At 37.8% G+C, this 16,267-nt stretch overlaps 1 protein-coding gene across 13 annotated transcripts; it reads left to right on the forward strand.

Annotated features, from left to right (window-relative positions):
- The first annotated feature begins 478 nt into the window (after positions 1–478).
- Positions 479–16,129, forward strand: LOC107267482 (leukocyte tyrosine kinase receptor). 13 transcript variants are annotated; one of them, XM_025084789.1, is made up of 23 exons: positions 870–1,002; positions 1,172–1,934; positions 4,889–5,575; positions 5,781–5,908; positions 5,981–6,112; positions 6,195–6,350; positions 6,637–6,767; positions 6,833–6,999; positions 7,085–7,179; positions 7,246–7,344; positions 7,995–8,187; positions 8,249–8,396; positions 8,492–8,641; positions 8,740–9,328; positions 9,402–9,503; positions 9,583–9,778; positions 9,841–10,120; positions 10,175–10,467; positions 10,548–10,773; positions 10,847–10,963; positions 11,369–11,590; positions 11,671–12,063; positions 12,160–16,117. In XM_025084789.1, exons 3-23 carry the CDS (start codon positions 5,040–5,042, stop codon positions 12,205–12,207), a joined length of 4,401 nt encoding a protein of 1,466 aa, XP_024940557.1. In that variant the 5' UTR covers positions 870–1,002; positions 1,172–1,934; positions 4,889–5,039; the 3' UTR covers positions 12,208–16,117. The 13 variants fall into 13 exon arrangements, 11 of the variants coding, with proteins under 11 accessions (XP_015594756.1, XP_024940560.1, XP_015594755.1 ...); XR_001537633.2 differs by having other exon boundaries at positions 934–1,934; positions 12,160–12,405; positions 13,656–16,129; XR_001537634.2 differs by having other exon boundaries at positions 934–1,934; positions 12,160–12,405; positions 15,643–16,129.
- The last annotated feature ends 138 nt before the right edge of the window (positions 16,130–16,267 follow it).

The raw sequence follows: 16,267 nt of genomic DNA on the forward strand, positions 1-16,267 counted from the left end.
AGCTATCTTCCTTTCTTTCTTTCCTTACGCCAGCAAATCACGGATCGTTATTAGTTGTCCGATAGATAATAGAACGGAATTGCTGTTTCGCGATTGGCTGCGTAAGTTACGCGTACAGTCAACCGCATTAATGGTGTCAACGGTAGTCGCCGTGCGCTGAGGTAAAAGAGGAGATTGGGCGGTGCCTGCTCGCGTATCTTGGCCCGTGCGTGTAACGCAGAAAGCACTACGGTGCGAGCGAGACGCCAGAGTATCGCTCGGTGCGTCCTTGCTGCACAGCACAGGTGTAAGCAAGAACGCCAACAAGGCCCCTCATGCGCAATAGGGAGCTTGATGAGGACTGCTCGTGTCCGGGCGCACGCTCTTGCACTCTCTCTCTCTCTCTCTCTCTCTCTCTCTCTCTCTCTCTCTCTCTCTTAGACTAACGTTATATGACGAGGAGAACAGCTACTACCCCGATAAGAAACGAGAAGGAGCTATGCGACTTTCGGTAGTGGGAATGAGATAGACTTTTCGATTATCCATCCTCGTCAAACAGCGTTAGTAAGACAAAGAGAGATATATGCGACGTGGTGGCTAGGAACAAGTGTCCCAGCGTCTAACGCATTGTGATAGGTGCGACTCAGGGATCTATTGCCGTCTCGCTTATACTCGTGCTTTGCAACAAGGAGCACCGTAGGACGTTTCAATGCGTTAGACGCTGGGACCAACATAAACTAATGTCACATTGGTTACAAGGAGTGTCACAATGCACTCCCACAAGAATTGACAATACCGAATCAACTAACCGTAAGACGTCTTTATAAGAAGTAGGATTTGGTTCTAACAGATGGCAGCACATGACAACGTCTAGAAGCTTAATTCTTGCGAGCTTTCTTGTTACGAATGTCCTATTACCTTGCTACCCCAAACCAGGAGCAATATCGATCCTTGGTTTCAGAGTGAGTCTCAAGGACAAATCTTAAATGGACCCATCCGACGTTGCGTTGAGGATGCTTACTGGTAAAAAATATCTTTGCGGATTTCAGTTCCTTTAAATAAGAAAAAACAAAGAACAGGGTAAAATCTCGTTAGTTCCGTCGGAACTTTAATTCTTTCTTTTTTTATAATCTTGTTTTACTACCCCTAGGTATCGCTTTTATAACTTATTCACTGTTTTTGTTTTCGACAGAGAACTTTTCTGCGTTTTCTGTTAAAAGCTTTGCAAGTTCCCAAGACAAGCACTGAGGCTACCACTGCTGATGAGGAACAGAACTCTTTGCGAAAAGCGCAGAATCACTTGCAAGGGTCGTCGTATAACAGGGGCGGAGTCCTCACCAGTTGACCAATCCCTGCGCACGAGTTTTTTTTGGAAGCTCTCCAAATAGCGTAAGCTAGTCGTAGCGGCTGAGTGCGCTGAGTTCAGTCGCGTACCGTGTCCTGGGATAACTGGCGGAGCAGCAGCAACAGCAGCAGCATCGTTTGAGATTCTAGACGGGATGTTCATCGATCAGTGAGAGAGGATGCTCAGTGTCTGGAGTCTATGAAAGTAGTGGTACGAATACTAAACTGTATAACGTTAACCAGACTATAAAACAGTGTTGACGCCAGTGGAATGTTTGAAAATATATATAATAGTGCAAAATATAGATCAGGTGAAAGGAAAAAGATTCTCAACATCTGAACAGATCAAACAAACAATAAAAAGACTGCGTTCTTTTGAATTATTGAAAAGTCGCAGGAAGCCTAATGATGCTTTAAACCTTTGTAACAAGATTTCGAGAGTATATTTTTGAAGAGAAAAAGTGCATTACAATTTTTCAAATAATTGCCAAGCTTCTTCTATCTGTCGTGACGAAAATGGCCGATCGACCCGTTGTTCCTATAGATATCCGGATGCTACGCGTCCTAATCAGAAGATGAAGTCCATGCTGTGGAGGTTAAGGTCGCATGAGGTCAGATGATAAACACTTACATCTTAAATATCTCAACCATTTTCGAACTCCAAGAGACGTGTAATGCTACGTCGTGTGTTCGCGAATTGACGGGATTTTCTCGATTGGATAAGTGGTCCATCGTCGAGTGGAATTTTGCGCGAGGGCCGGAAGTTATAGTTAGATTCTTGGGAACTGTTCCTAAACGAATGACAGGATGTGCACAAAATAGTTTGTAGTAAATCAGTATAAGACAAAAATAAGATGCATGCGTCATCGATATGCGCTTTCAAAATTAGTGTCCGCGTAGACAAATTTATTTCCATCTGTTGGACGACACTGAAAAACAGTAAATACAGACAGGCGTGATAAATAGGTTCCTTTTTTATCAAGAGACTTTTTTTGTTCACTATCTATGCGTGGTTTCTGTTATACATAGGACACATTGGTAGGCGGCCGATAATTAGAATTTAGAGTATATAAATATTTTCTCAAACATAATTCGAATAGGGTGGATGGCCCAATTATCGGTCATACGCCAGTAATCATCTGTGTGTGCTTTGATTACAGCAAAATCTACAGTATTATAACACAACTGACGATTACTGGTACATGGCCGATGACTGGGCCATCCACCTTATCTTGTATCTATCAAATTTGAAATATTCTTTGTAATGATTCTATACTTTCGTATGACTGTAGTTCATTAACTAATATTGTAAATTATAAAATTTGTTATATGTTGAGATACATCTTGAGACCGTTATAATACTGGGCCATAATATTTACAGTATATAATTATTTTTTTAATGACAATTTCTATGAGATTCCATAGTCTTTTTACAGCCATTTTTATTTTCGTTTTAACATTAAATATTAGTGTCGCGTAAAAGTTATTCGCGGCATAATCAATGATCGTGGGTATTCTACGTAGTAGTCTTTCAAATAGACTTATGATTTAGTTGTATGGCGATATTTTAATTTGAGGTATTATTAAATTTTTTTTAATGTATATATTTTGAGAGTAAAGTCTCTATTCTTGGTGATGAGAACACGTGGTTTAATAATCTATGTTTCATGGAAATGGAAAATATTTCACCAAATAACCATGTTTTCTCTAGACTGGTGTCAAGGGTTCCGGTAATGAAACCCAATCTAAGATAAAGTCCAGATTTTTAAAAACATTTTAGACAACTAAATTTTCGATTATGGAAAATTTGAAAATGATTTATCGTATAGTTCCTGAGATACAAAATAATAGAAAGGTTATCTCTCACTGTATACGTATACTCAACTTATAAAAATTAATAATTTAAAAATGGTACCGTAGAATGTAATAATATTTGGATCGAATGTTATTGGGAGAATCTGTATCGCAACGCAGCGTACCACGTGACATTATTCCTGTATTATAATTAATTTTTTTAGCTTGGAATTTTTGACTTTGTTTAAATTATAATTTCCTATTACTATTATGATTATTATCACCGAATGACCTTAATCCTGAACTACACCGGGGCTGTACATTTTATAGATTTTTATGTGTGGGGACATCTAAACCGAATGAGATTTCGCAATTCCCGGCTGTCTATTTACGTCGCAACTCTACTGAACCGCCGGAAATGAAAAAATATTGAAGAAATAGTTCAGACGGTTTATTTAGCCGACTTGCCTCTCTCTTAATTCTTCAGCCGCCATTTTGCTGTTATTTTGATCATCCACATCCCTTTTTGGGATAGGTACTGAATAGAGTTCCTCTATTTAGAGTCAGGCCAACGGTGGGCCTCTTACTGATTGGCTCCGCCATTTTCAGGGTTCTTTCCGGAATAGGACGTGTGATTGTGAATACATATATGGAAGGCATTCGCATTATGTAGTGTGGTGTAGTGTTAAGCCTTGTACGGCGGGTTGCCTGTCCTTGGCGCGAGACTCGACCGAGTCTCTTGATGGTAAAGATTGATAGTTTGAAAATCCGCGCGCAATGTCATGACGGCTCCAAACGAGCCCTGAACATGGCGTCCCTTCCACGTATTGGCCTGACTCTAACTAGAGGGACTCTAGTACTGAAGAAACCGCCCTGGCCTCTAGTGATAGTTTATGAAACTTTCAAACAGGGTTTATGTCCCGTGATCACGTTTAAATTTGTCAAAATATTAAATTACCAAAAAGCAACATTAAAAAAGTGTTAAAAAGGAAAGAATATGGAAAAATACGCTTTGAATTACGTAAATGTATTAAAATACATATTAACTTTCAAACTTTTTTTACGAAATATGATGTTTCATTTTTTATTATAAAGGTACTTAATTAAAATTTGTACTATTCACTTCTCTATATTCTAGATACTACATGGAACCTTTAGTATTATTATTCAAAAAGTCACTTCTTAGCACAGTGTATCACGTGACATTATTCCCTTTTTTTTCAACATTTCGTAAATTACTACATTCCGAGGATTCTCAGTTTCTAATATACATATATTTGTCCATTGGCCAGTGCTTCCATTTAACGGATGTTCCGAGTAACTATCTGATTGCAGCACATCGTTAGATCAGGTACCCGTAATTTCACCTAATGTTTAAAAACCCGAATGTATGTATGTACATACACTACTGAAATGAACCTTCACGAATGATTATTCTTCTGAAATGAAGGTGTATCGAAAGTGCCATACAATTCAAGTTGCATTAAACATATGTTGAGATGTGCACGGGAATAGCAGAGTTTTTCGTTTTTGATGCATGTGCATTTGAGGAGAATAACCATTCACGGAATTTCATTTCAGTTTTGGTAGTATGACATTCATGTTTTTAACCATTGGGTGAAATCATGGGGTAGTGGTTAAATCGACTCAGAAAGGCGGGGCTAAAGTGATACGGAATTTCCGAATATTATTGAGAGATGTCGCAAGCATCCAAAGTCGAGAATACATGTTTAAAGCGGAAAAATTCAAATACCTTATTTTCTCATTCCAGTTCCAACAGTTTAAAACGATCAATGCAAACCCGAAGTACCGATGTCGAGGGTTTCAAAATTTGCCCAAGATTCGAATTCATCGATGACCAATTACGTGTACCTTGGAGATACTGATTACAATGTTCTGAGTATGCTATAATTGTCGAAGTAATGAACAAAGTGAAATTGTCGACAATCACGACTTTCCGTTGCGCGGTACATCGGCCAACGTGGATGATCAGCACCTGCGCCCGGAAGCTTTTTAGAATCGTATTGTTCCTGACACTGTTAGCTGGTATACAATGCGAAAACGGTACTCGCGTACCTAGAGGAATTAAAGAGCTACAGGCTGCTCTAAATGTGGCTGCTCGACCACCGCCACCATTTCTTGGTCACTGCGACTTTGAGGAAATCTGTGATTGGTCCTGGAACCGCACCAGTGGCTTCGTTAGAACATCTGCACCGGTACCTAGTAAATTCGGACCTACAACCGATGCTAGCAAATCGCCAAATGGACATTTTCTCTGGCTGTACGGAAGGGATGGTCAGATCTCTTCAAGACAAATTCCCCGTACTGGTACCAGATGCCTTCTAGAAGTTGCACTTCATCAGGTGGAGATGAGGAATGGCGACATTCGTCTCATCATCCAGACTAATAATTTCACCAGCTTGGTCGCTACCGAACGTTCTGGCAACAATCATGCCCAGTTTGTAGCTTTATTCTTCTATTGATAATTCTGTGTGTTTATACTGCTTATGCAATATAGGAATTATGTTTTTTCATCATTTTCAAATTTATGTTATTTACCATTTTTGTGAATGAAAACTGTATTACCATTCGAGCTCCTTAGTATGTTTAACAAAGCTCTTAGTGTGATTGGTGAAATATTACTTAAGAGATTTTTGAATTAGATGGGAGATAACAAGATTCAATTTGGGAGCTATGAATCAACCTTATAACGTTTCCTTGGAAATGGTGGTGCCATATGCGAACTCAAGCATCGCTGTAGACAACATACGATTAGTCGATTGTTTTCCAGGTACATTTATTATTAATTTCAGTTTTTTAGTAATCTATTTTACTAATTTAATTTTTATCTCATCTGTTGTAGAATCACCACCAGTCGGTAGAGTGTGTACGGATGATATGTTTTTGTGCAACAACGGTTCCTGTTTGAATAGAACTCGAATTTGCGACTTGACGCCTGATTGCGCAGATGGTGAAGATGAACTAGTCGAATGCGGTGGGTAAAATAATGATAAGACATTTTTTTTGCAACACAATAAAAAGCTTATCAATGATTAGTCCTATTGGTTTTCTTTTAGATAAAATGCCAGAATATTCGAGATGCAATTTCGAGGATGGTTGGTGTGGTTGGACAAATGTTCCAGGAAGGCCTTTGAACTGGACACTTCATCAAGGTCCAACACCAACTGAAAGGACTGGACCTAGTTACGATCATACTTATCGAAATACAACAGGTTGTTTCAGTACTCAATTTTCTTATATTAAGACTTAATCTTCTTTTATCGATATAAACACCCAGTACTCACTTTAGTAAAGAGAATTAGCTTCGTGCGAATTTACATCTGACAACTAGTGGATTACAGGAAATGATGGAATCAGTGTAGAAGTTCTCAATGGGTTTGATGTATTTTGATTCAGATACAGAATATTCAGGGGCATCCTTCTTTACCCAGTATTTCCTTTGTAATATAAATAATTACATTAGAATAATTAATTATGAATACCTTTGTTTGAATTTAGGAACGTATGCATTTGTGGACATGTCCCGAAGAGCTGAATATGGGAGTCGTGCTACTATAGAAAGTCCCGTTTTTAATCCAACGCCACCATATAATAGTGATCGTACTAGTCCATATTACCAGTCATGTCAGGTACAGAATCTTCTGAATAATTTATATGACTCTAATGATTTTTTTAATAATTATTTTTTATTTAGGTTCGCTTTTTCTACCATCAATACGGAGTTCATCAGGGTTCTCTTGGTTTATACCTAGTACAAATAAAACCACATCAAAATCAATCAGAGAGGTTGTGGTGGAATTATGGTGATCGAAGTGATGTTTGGTATAATCAGGCAGTTATTTTACCAGATACAAGATACAGGTAGAATCAAAAAAGACTATATTTTCACCACTTACATCTGACACTTACAGCAATCAAGAGTTTTTATATTCTATTATTTTTTCAGATATTTTCTACAATTTGAAGCCAGCAAAGGTTACGCGTCGAAAAGTGATATTGCCATTGATGATTTTTCATTGAGTCCCGAATGCTTTGGAATAGGTACGATTTTTCTTTTTTAATGACAATGTTTGAATGTCCGATGCATTAAAATTGTTCTTTCAATAGGAGTGCCAGCAGATATTGTTGGAGACTTCAATTATTATAATCCTATAATAGAGTTGGAAAGCAAACCAGAACAACATGTTGATTTTGCCAATGAAACAGGTAAATCGTCCAGAGAATACTGTCTGTAAATTCCTTTCGATTTATTTTTATGTCTTACGCATTTTTGCCATGACAACAAAAAGGACGTGGGCCCGCGTGTGTTTGTGCGTGGGTGTATAAAAAATTTCAGACAACCCGCTCAGTCGATCAACTTGAATTTACCCGAGAAATTAACCTCTAGATGTAGATAGTACAGTGAAATTTGCAGATGTAACTAACTTCCGGTTTCAAAGCGGCGCATGCGCTATATTATAAAAAAATATATGTTGAAAGACCATATCCAAAATTATAGACGTACCACTGAACGAATCGACTTGAAGTTTACACAAGAAATTAAGTTCTGGATGCGAATGATACAGTAGTACTTGTAAATGTTCAGCATTCCCGGGTTCAAGTCATTGCATGTGGAAACATCTGAAAATATAGTATCCTATGTGTAAACAAAATGCTGGTTTAACTACCTTAACCAGTTGAGTTGAAATTTACAAGAAAAAGAGCAGCAATATTTACAAACTTCAAAGACTTTAATTCAAGCATCAGGAAATACATTATTTTTACAATTAGGAATGCATAAGATGTAACTACATGGGTCATGTGGTTGATCTCATAGAAAAATCAGTGTGCGCCGAATTACATTGTTATTCTTACAGTTGTCAGGATAACTACGTGTGGAGCTCTAGGTAGAACTGGTCCTACTTTGGAGGAATGCAATGAAGAGTACAATAGTACTGAAATTGAACTCTTGATCCCGCCATTATCATCTGTCTCCGCATCTGACGAAGCTACGCCATTTAATTTCAAGGGTATTCAACGTTGGACTGCACCACGTGGTGGATACTACACGTGAGTTAAGAACTGAAAGAATCTTTTTGATCTTTTGTGCTAATAATAATTTATGATGCAGAGTGATCGCAATGGGCGCACGTGGTGGTCGAGGTTCAGGAGGTATGGGTAGCACGCTGGGAGCTTTGGTACAGGGTATAATTGAACTTGAAAAGGGACAGCAGATTTATTTCATGGTTGGACAACCAGGTTCCGATGCTTGTCCTAAGGTAAAATATAAGATTAAAAATATTCTTTCATTGTAGAACCTGCTTAGAACTTTCGTGGATTTTGGTATAATTATTAACTTGAGGAATTTTCATAGAATCTTGGATTGAAAACGCACTACTGCCAGTCCTCTACCCAGACGAAGGTTTCGTCATCATCAGGAACATCGTCGATCGTTCGGGAAGTTAAGAATATCAAATTGAAAGACGGCGGTGGAGGTGGGGGCGGAGCCACTTATATATTCACGGTATAAGAAAGAGATACAAGGGAAACTAAAGAAATACTAATAAGTTATTACTAATAACAGTTGGATAAAATCTATAATTACCAAAACAAATGTTGCAGCTGAAAGCAAATGGTGAGCAGCAACCGCTGCTAATAGCAGCAGGAGGTGGTGGTCTAGGCCTAGGTCATTTTGTAAATGATGGAACTCAGCATGGTCAGGGACCACCACCGCCAGGTAGAAATCCAACTTCCGGTTACACAGTAAAAGGAAATGCGGGAGCGGGAGGTGGCTGGAATGGTTCATCTAACAACATGACAGGTCAACCATCTATGGGAATGCCGTTGATTTACGGCGGAATAGGTGGAGTGGGTTGTGGAAATAAAATTGAAGGTCACGGGGATGGAGGGTTCGGTGGAGGTGGGGGAGGTTGCCTAACGGGAGGTGGTGGAGGTGGTTACATAGGAGGAAGTACAGGTCACACAGAGTCTGGCAATGGAGAAGGCGGATACTCCTACGCCTCGTCTGAACTATTACACATCAGCTTTAAACCTGGCGTCAACCAAGGTCCTGGCGAAGTCTTTATCATAGCTGCGATAAGTGGATGTGGCTGTGACTTCCGATGTGTAGTGACCGATCAACACTTGAGTCAGACCAAGTGCCTATGTCCACCTGGCTGGCTACTTGGAAATAACTCTCATTCTTGTTTGAGTGAGTTCAATGCCCCGAAAAATAACTTTACTTACAGTTAAGGCTAAAAATGATTACTTATTTTTTCTTATAGTGACTGACAAACCTACCGTGAGTCATCGGACATTCATGATGATCCTAGTCGCAGTTAGTCTTGTTTTACTTTTTGCCTTCTCTGGACTGTGCGCTTTATTATGTGAGTGAATAGCACGTACCTTTGCTTCTTATTTTCTCGAGTATATGGACATATACTAATGTTATACTGTTATCAATAGATAATCGTTATCAGAATCGCAAAGCACTTTCGCGGAGAAGACAGGTCATGTTTGGCAACGGCACGGAATTAACAGCGCTACGAGCCGTCTCTGACAACATGATGACAGAATTCAATCCGAACTATGAATTCGCTGGAAACTTGTATACTTTTAAGGATCTTCCCCAAATACCAAGAGATAACATATCTTTGGTGAAGTGAGTATCAAACTATAACAACAGTTGACAGATGATTGACCACTCTTTACCTTGGTCATCAGACCACTTGGACAGGGAGCCTTTGGTGAGGTCTTTCAAGGTGTCTACAAGTACAGATGCAACGAAGAGCATCCTGTAGCTGTAAAGACTCTTCCGTCCTTATCCACGTCCCAAGCTGAAGCAGATTTCATGATGGAAGCTTTAATAATGAGCAAGTTTAATCATGGAAATATAGTTCACTTCATTGGAGTATCATTTGATAAACATCCCAGGTACATTGTACTGGAGTTGCTAGCTGGTGGAGATCTTAAGAATTTTCTTCGGGAAGAGCGTCCACGACCGGTATGTTAAAATGATCTTATGATCTTCATGCTAAACAAGAAGTTCTTCATTTAGGATCGATCTACGAAACTGACCATGCAAGACTTGGTGATGTGTGCATTCGATGTGGCGAACGGATGCAAATATATGGAGGACGCCAGATTCATTCACCGTGATATCGCAGCTCGGAATTGTCTGCTGACTTGTAAAGGTCCAGGTCGAGTCGTCAAGATAGCGGACTTCGGCATGGCCCGAGACATCTATAGAAGCGATTATTATCGTAAGGGTGGAAAGGCCATGTTGCCAATTAAGTGGATGCCACCTGAAAGCTTCCTGGATGGAATATTTACGACAAAAACAGATGTCTGGTAATATAACCATCGTTGTTAATAAGAATATTTTGTTTTGGCATCTAACGAAGATTTATGAGATTCATCATAAAATTTAGGGCATTTGGCGTACTCTTATGGGAAATCATGTCCTTTGGCTATATGCCTTACACTGGTTGTGCCAATCGAGAGGTCATGTCCATGGTTACCAATGGTGGCAGACTCGAAAGGCCTGCTGGATGTCCTGATCCTATTTATGGTGTTATGACAAGATGCTGGCATCCTCATCCTGAAGACAGGCCGAGTTTTACGACAATCGTTGAGCGTATAGGTTACTGCCTTCAAGTTAGTGTTCTACGTAGTTACTTCAATTAAATTAATTAAGACGTTATACTTATTGGTATCTCTTTGTTCATAGGATCCAGATGTCATAAATTATCCAATGCCTAATTACGACATTTTACCAGTTTACGAGAGAGAGGTAACGATCATGAGACCAGACCCAGAAACAGAATGTATCAATGTACGCAGTAACGTGAGTGTTATTTTTTGTACTAATCCAAAGAAAAATGCATGTTCCCTCTTTCAAGTAACAATCCATATCTTGAAAACGACTAACTCTTATTTTATCGGATATTACCTTTAAATGATCCCTTAAATTTTATTCGGAGTACCAAATGATCACCCGCATGCCCGTATTCCTAACTCTCTAACTTGCACCTGACCCGAGCGAACCTCAAAATACCATTTTAATACCAAAGAGAAAAAGTAAGCTTGAGAAACTAAAAACAAACTTAAAAAACGAACCAACAACAGCCTAAAATCACGCGACTTCCTGCCATCATGTGAACTTATTTTGATGTTCGCCAGGTCTAGGGAAACTGTCCAGTGCTCTAGGGTAAGTTCAGAGGATCTTAGGTTTTATATGATTTCTGCACAGTTGGATGGATGTGGTTATATGCAACCCAGATCAAATTTTCGTGCAGTCGCATATCGGATAGGACCTGCGCCAGGTATCGTATACGCAGCGTTGCGCCACTGCGATGATTGCGAGAACGAGAATATCCAAGAAACTACACTAACGGAGCCAAAGAACGAGGGGAATGATTGTCTAAACTCCCCAGATGCCCTAGAAGACCCAAACGGAGATTACAGTAACGAGGTATGAAAAATATACGAAAATTCGGTAGAACAGAATTATTCAAGACATAAATCAAAATTGATCTCCTACTTACTGTTCAGGAGAAGTACCAGCCAGAAGTCAAGCATCTGGAACAAAATACGAATAACGCGTCCAGTATAGGGGTGGCAAATGATACCGAGAACAATTATGGGAATGTTACTAATAACGAGAAGGGTAAACAAAATGGCAACGGTGAAAGTACTACTACTACAGATACCAACTCACCGCCGGACACGTTGGTCTCTTTACCTAATACAAGGACATCTTCTCCAAGTCACACGGTATTAAATGCCAATGTAAACATTAATGGCATCCTTCGTAAAAGTGCATTGAAAGCGGCCCTGAGTCTAGACCCTAGTGCCCTTTGTCGTGGGACAATACCCTATGAAAAAATTGCATTCTCACCGCCACCACCGCGTTTAAGTAATCCTGGCAGTATGGAGCTTAGAAAGGTACGTTTCATTCTTAAATAAATTAAGAAAAGAAAATTTGTCTGAGCTAATATTATATAATTAAGGAAATTTGTATATTGTTATTATATTATTTAGGGTTCTTTAGGACACGAATTACCAAGGGAAGAAGAATGCTCTTGCTGAGGTTCATTAAAAGGCGGCTGACAGTCTTCGTCAGGCTTCGAAGCCGTCAGACCACCTAGAAGATCATCGACCATGCCAATCATGGGACAGGAACTTGATGATGACGCTAATCGTTCTCAGCAATCCTCTGAAGAGACGCTCATTTGACACACAAATCTAGAAGATCGTCGAGGGCGACATCTGTCAGATTGCTTGCAGGTAATGAAAACAGAAGACTCATAACAAGGTTTGATAAAGGAAAAGAAAGAAAATTAAATTCTATAAAAATTTCGTAACACAATATGAATAAGTAATGTGTTTAAAGGAAATGACCGCCATTTGATGATACACGTAATACTGGGGTCGGGGTTGGGGGGAGGAGGTACTTCGACTTATCATTTTTATCGCGCGTTTTTTTCATCTTTGTTTCAATTGAAAATTTCGAAAGTAAGGCAAGGGTGTGATAACGTATATTTTTGAAAGCTAAGATAAGAAGGATGACAATGAGAAAGAGAAAATAATGATGATAATGATAATTTTATTTTTATTATAAACGCGCGACGATCTGCTCAGTTAATTGGCTTCCAGTTATATTATATACACATATGGCTCATATGATAAATCTCTTAACTATAGAAGAAATAGTTTTTTTTATTGCCTGTACAAAATGATGAAAAAAGTGGAAAAAAAAAAGTATCGTGCAATTAGGCACTTTTTAATGAGTTTTTTAAAACTTTCAATTAAGTCGACTATGTAGCAATCTTGTTTGCGCAGAGTTACGTAATAATCGGTACAAGTTTTTCTTTTTACTTTTGACACAAACATGCGAAATGTATGATTCTAAATTTTGCATCGCGCCCGTAATTGATAAACAACAAAACTTCTATGTATTTCTAAGAATTTTCACAATTACCGAAGTAAATATGATCAACTTTAGAGCGATTAGAAAAGACATTTCGCAAACAGTTTCTACCAAACATTTCGTATCATGGATACAGGAATTATTTTGTAGTTCGAGAGCCGCGTACATTTTTTTTTCACTAAAACCGAAAATAGAAAGAATGTTTTCTTAACAAAATAAAGAAGAAAATGGCGATACGTGCCACAGGGCGACACAATTGCAGGGTTTCTATAATTCACATTAAACCGAAGAAAAGAAAGCAAAAAATAAAACGAAAATGTGAAAATCGATTGACATTACAGCAAATTAAAGCGGAACATAATGCTCATTGTATTCTCTCAGAATATAAAAAAAAAATGGCGTAGTTGCTTCATTTAGCTGTAATGAGCATCGCCCTTAAAACTGTACCTTTGTTATATTCAATATACCATAAATTAAAGAGTATCCATAAGAATATGTGTGTGTGAGAGAGAGAAAGAGTGAGCGATGTAAAATGAAATGTTAGTCTAGATGAAATTAATTTGTATAATCTAATTACGATTAAAGGTGTCTTCAACGACTTTTACAGACTAGTCTGACAAGATGGATAACTTGGGATAACCAGACTTCTGAGTGGCTGAAACTTTCTATTCAAAAAATTTTAATCAATCAGGAATCCGATTATTCCAAATTATACGCCGTATCCGATTAGTCCGTCAAAGCTGTCAAGGCACTTTGAATTACGAAAAGATAATATACATATAAATATCGATGCATTCCGAAGGAGAAGTCAGTTACGGCTGTGCCGGTGTATGGCTAGATATAAGATATGTATATTTCAAGAGGTAGGTTTCATGTTTTCGAGAATGGTCGTGCAATTTTGTTCTTAATTTAAAAAGCATTTTAAAAAGCATTGAGTTAAAGTGTCTCAGAGGCTCAACGCACCTACTTCCGGGTTAAGGTAGTTGGATCGCTATCCCAAAGCCATGTCAAAGGAAAAAAATTTAACAGAACTTAAGATACAAATATTAAGTAATAGATATTATAATAAAACTTGAATACTCTTCACCTTGCCAAATCTTGCAAATGTAAAGTAACTGATTCTATGGTGGTTAGGTTGCAATTTGCCCTCGAATAGAAAGAACTATATTTCTATGAAAAATGATCAGACTGTCTATTGTATTGTTCTTTACGATTTGATTACACGTTCACAAACATTCTCCACGTGTTTGAGAGTCACAGTTAAAACTAACAAACGAAACTGCAAGTGTTTCTTTTAGTCCCAAGAAAATTTCCTGCGTCTCCTTCGCATAATATAATTTACTGCAAACACACGTCGCCTTAACACTGGACCATCCTCACTATGCCAACCAATCGAATTAGCTTAAGAATATTCCGCTAGATTCAACCAATCAGACTCCGTTTTCCGTTGTATATATGGCTACCAATCGAAATGCTTCCTACGATAGATCCCACTTTCGCTCGATCGTACTTTCTTTAACGAATAATTGTATAAGCGTGTGTGTGTACGTAATATTACAAAAAAGTGAAGAAAGATAAGAAAGAAGAAGACATCTGGCACATCCGTGACATACATATTTAATAATTAAAAGAGAATATGTAACTGAGATATCAATGTTATCATAATTTTCTGATTAACCCAATAAGGGGTACGTAAAGATTATATGTAGTAAAAGGAGAGACGTTTATCAATTTGCACTTTATAGCAGGTTTCTTTACCTTCGGACAAGTTCCCGATAACTTTATCTAGAAAATATTTCGTAGTATTGAGGACGATTGAAGTTGAAGAATTCAGAGACTGAGTTAGAAATTATTCGGAGGTGAAGAAACCGGCCATTAATCGTTACAATTATTTGTTGATTGTCCAAACTGACAGTTATTAGAAAAGTTATGAAACTCAGTATTATATATTAATTTTATACAAATAATGCTCATTGATATTAGCATACATATAACCTATTGGTGATAAGGATCGTTCAAATTACTCGCACCTGTGGCGCCTCTCGACTTTAATTATTGTACGTTATCGCAGCGATTATGTCATTAACATAATTTATTCAGCACGTAAATCTTTTAATTGTCTAAACACTCATCGGTTATAATTTTAACGTAAATTTCGAGTCATACCAAACATATGCACAAACACACGCACACGCGCGTCACGTTTGCGACGCTTTTCACCTGATCTAGTTTAACCTGATATAACCTAACCTAATATAACGCGATATTTATCTTAATATTTTTGTTGTATTCATTTTAATTTTCTCTATGCAACAAGGCAGAGGGAAAACACGTATCGTCCAACTCATGCAGTTAGTTATGTTAGTTTATTATTATACCTAAATTAAATATTTGTAACAAATGAACTGCAAGCGGGCGATTATGCGAAATTTAAAGTGAGACGTTCAAAAATACGTTGCCAATAAGAGAATATACTTAATAAGTTTTTAAAAAAAAACTTACAAGGAGTAAAGAAAAAAGGAGCTGTATGACTACGCACGCACGCATTTTACATTCCTTATTTTTGGCGGTTGTATAAATTTTTCGTTTTTCAGCTATACTAAGAAAATCAAACTAAACGCCGACTACTCGTAATTTCATAGAGAATTAGAGAAAAGTGAGAAGCACGTGTGCAACATGGACATATATGGTGCGTGTGATAGGGCGAATCCATACTAAACAGAGGCAAGAGACATTTATGATGAAAATACATAGAGAGAAAATACAAGAGAACGAAAAAAAAATGTAGAAATAAAAACTGGATGAAAATTGAAAATTTTCAATAAGCTGAAGTGTGCTCGAAAGAATAGATCTAGAGGTGGGAAGGGTGCGGGACAAGCCTAAGCATGTACAATAATGTGTATAATTTTGTTGTGGAAAAAAAGGCATAAGAAGAATGATATATATGAATATATGTATACACATAATCGGAAATAAACGAATGCCAAAATTACGTTTCGTGCCAAAGGAAAAAAAAAAAGAAAAGAACGATATTGATGAAATAGCAAGAAAAGAGAAAAGAAATATTTGTGAAAAAATATCGGAGGTTAAAGGAAATTTCGAAAATGTTGAAAATTCATCACTCGACAACGCGTCGATTAATTTATCGAATATTGTCGTATGAGAGAGTATATAATATATATGTATATGTTTCTCTTATTTTTTATTATTTTCTATTGT

Source organism: Cephus cinctus, unplaced genomic scaffold (assembly GCF_000341935.2).
Source record: "Cephus cinctus unplaced genomic scaffold, Ccin1 Ccin1_scaffold0404, whole genome shotgun sequence".
Classification (NCBI taxonomy): Eukaryota; Metazoa; Arthropoda; class Insecta; order Hymenoptera; family Cephidae; genus Cephus; species Cephus cinctus.

Excerpts from the sequence above, each read along its gene's own strand:
- LOC107267482 (XM_025084789.1), top strand. The coding sequence starts at position 5,040 with ATGAACAAAGTGAAATTGTCGACAATCACGACTTTCCGTTGCGCGGTA. Across the intron at positions 5,576-5,780 it reads TCTGGCAACAATCATGCCCA|ATGGGAGATAACAAGATTCA; the intron begins GTTTGTAGCTTT and ends TTTTTGAATTAG. Across the intron at positions 9,329-9,401 it reads TAACTCTCATTCTTGTTTGA|TGACTGACAAACCTACCGTG; the intron begins GTGAGTTCAATG and ends TTTTTCTTATAG.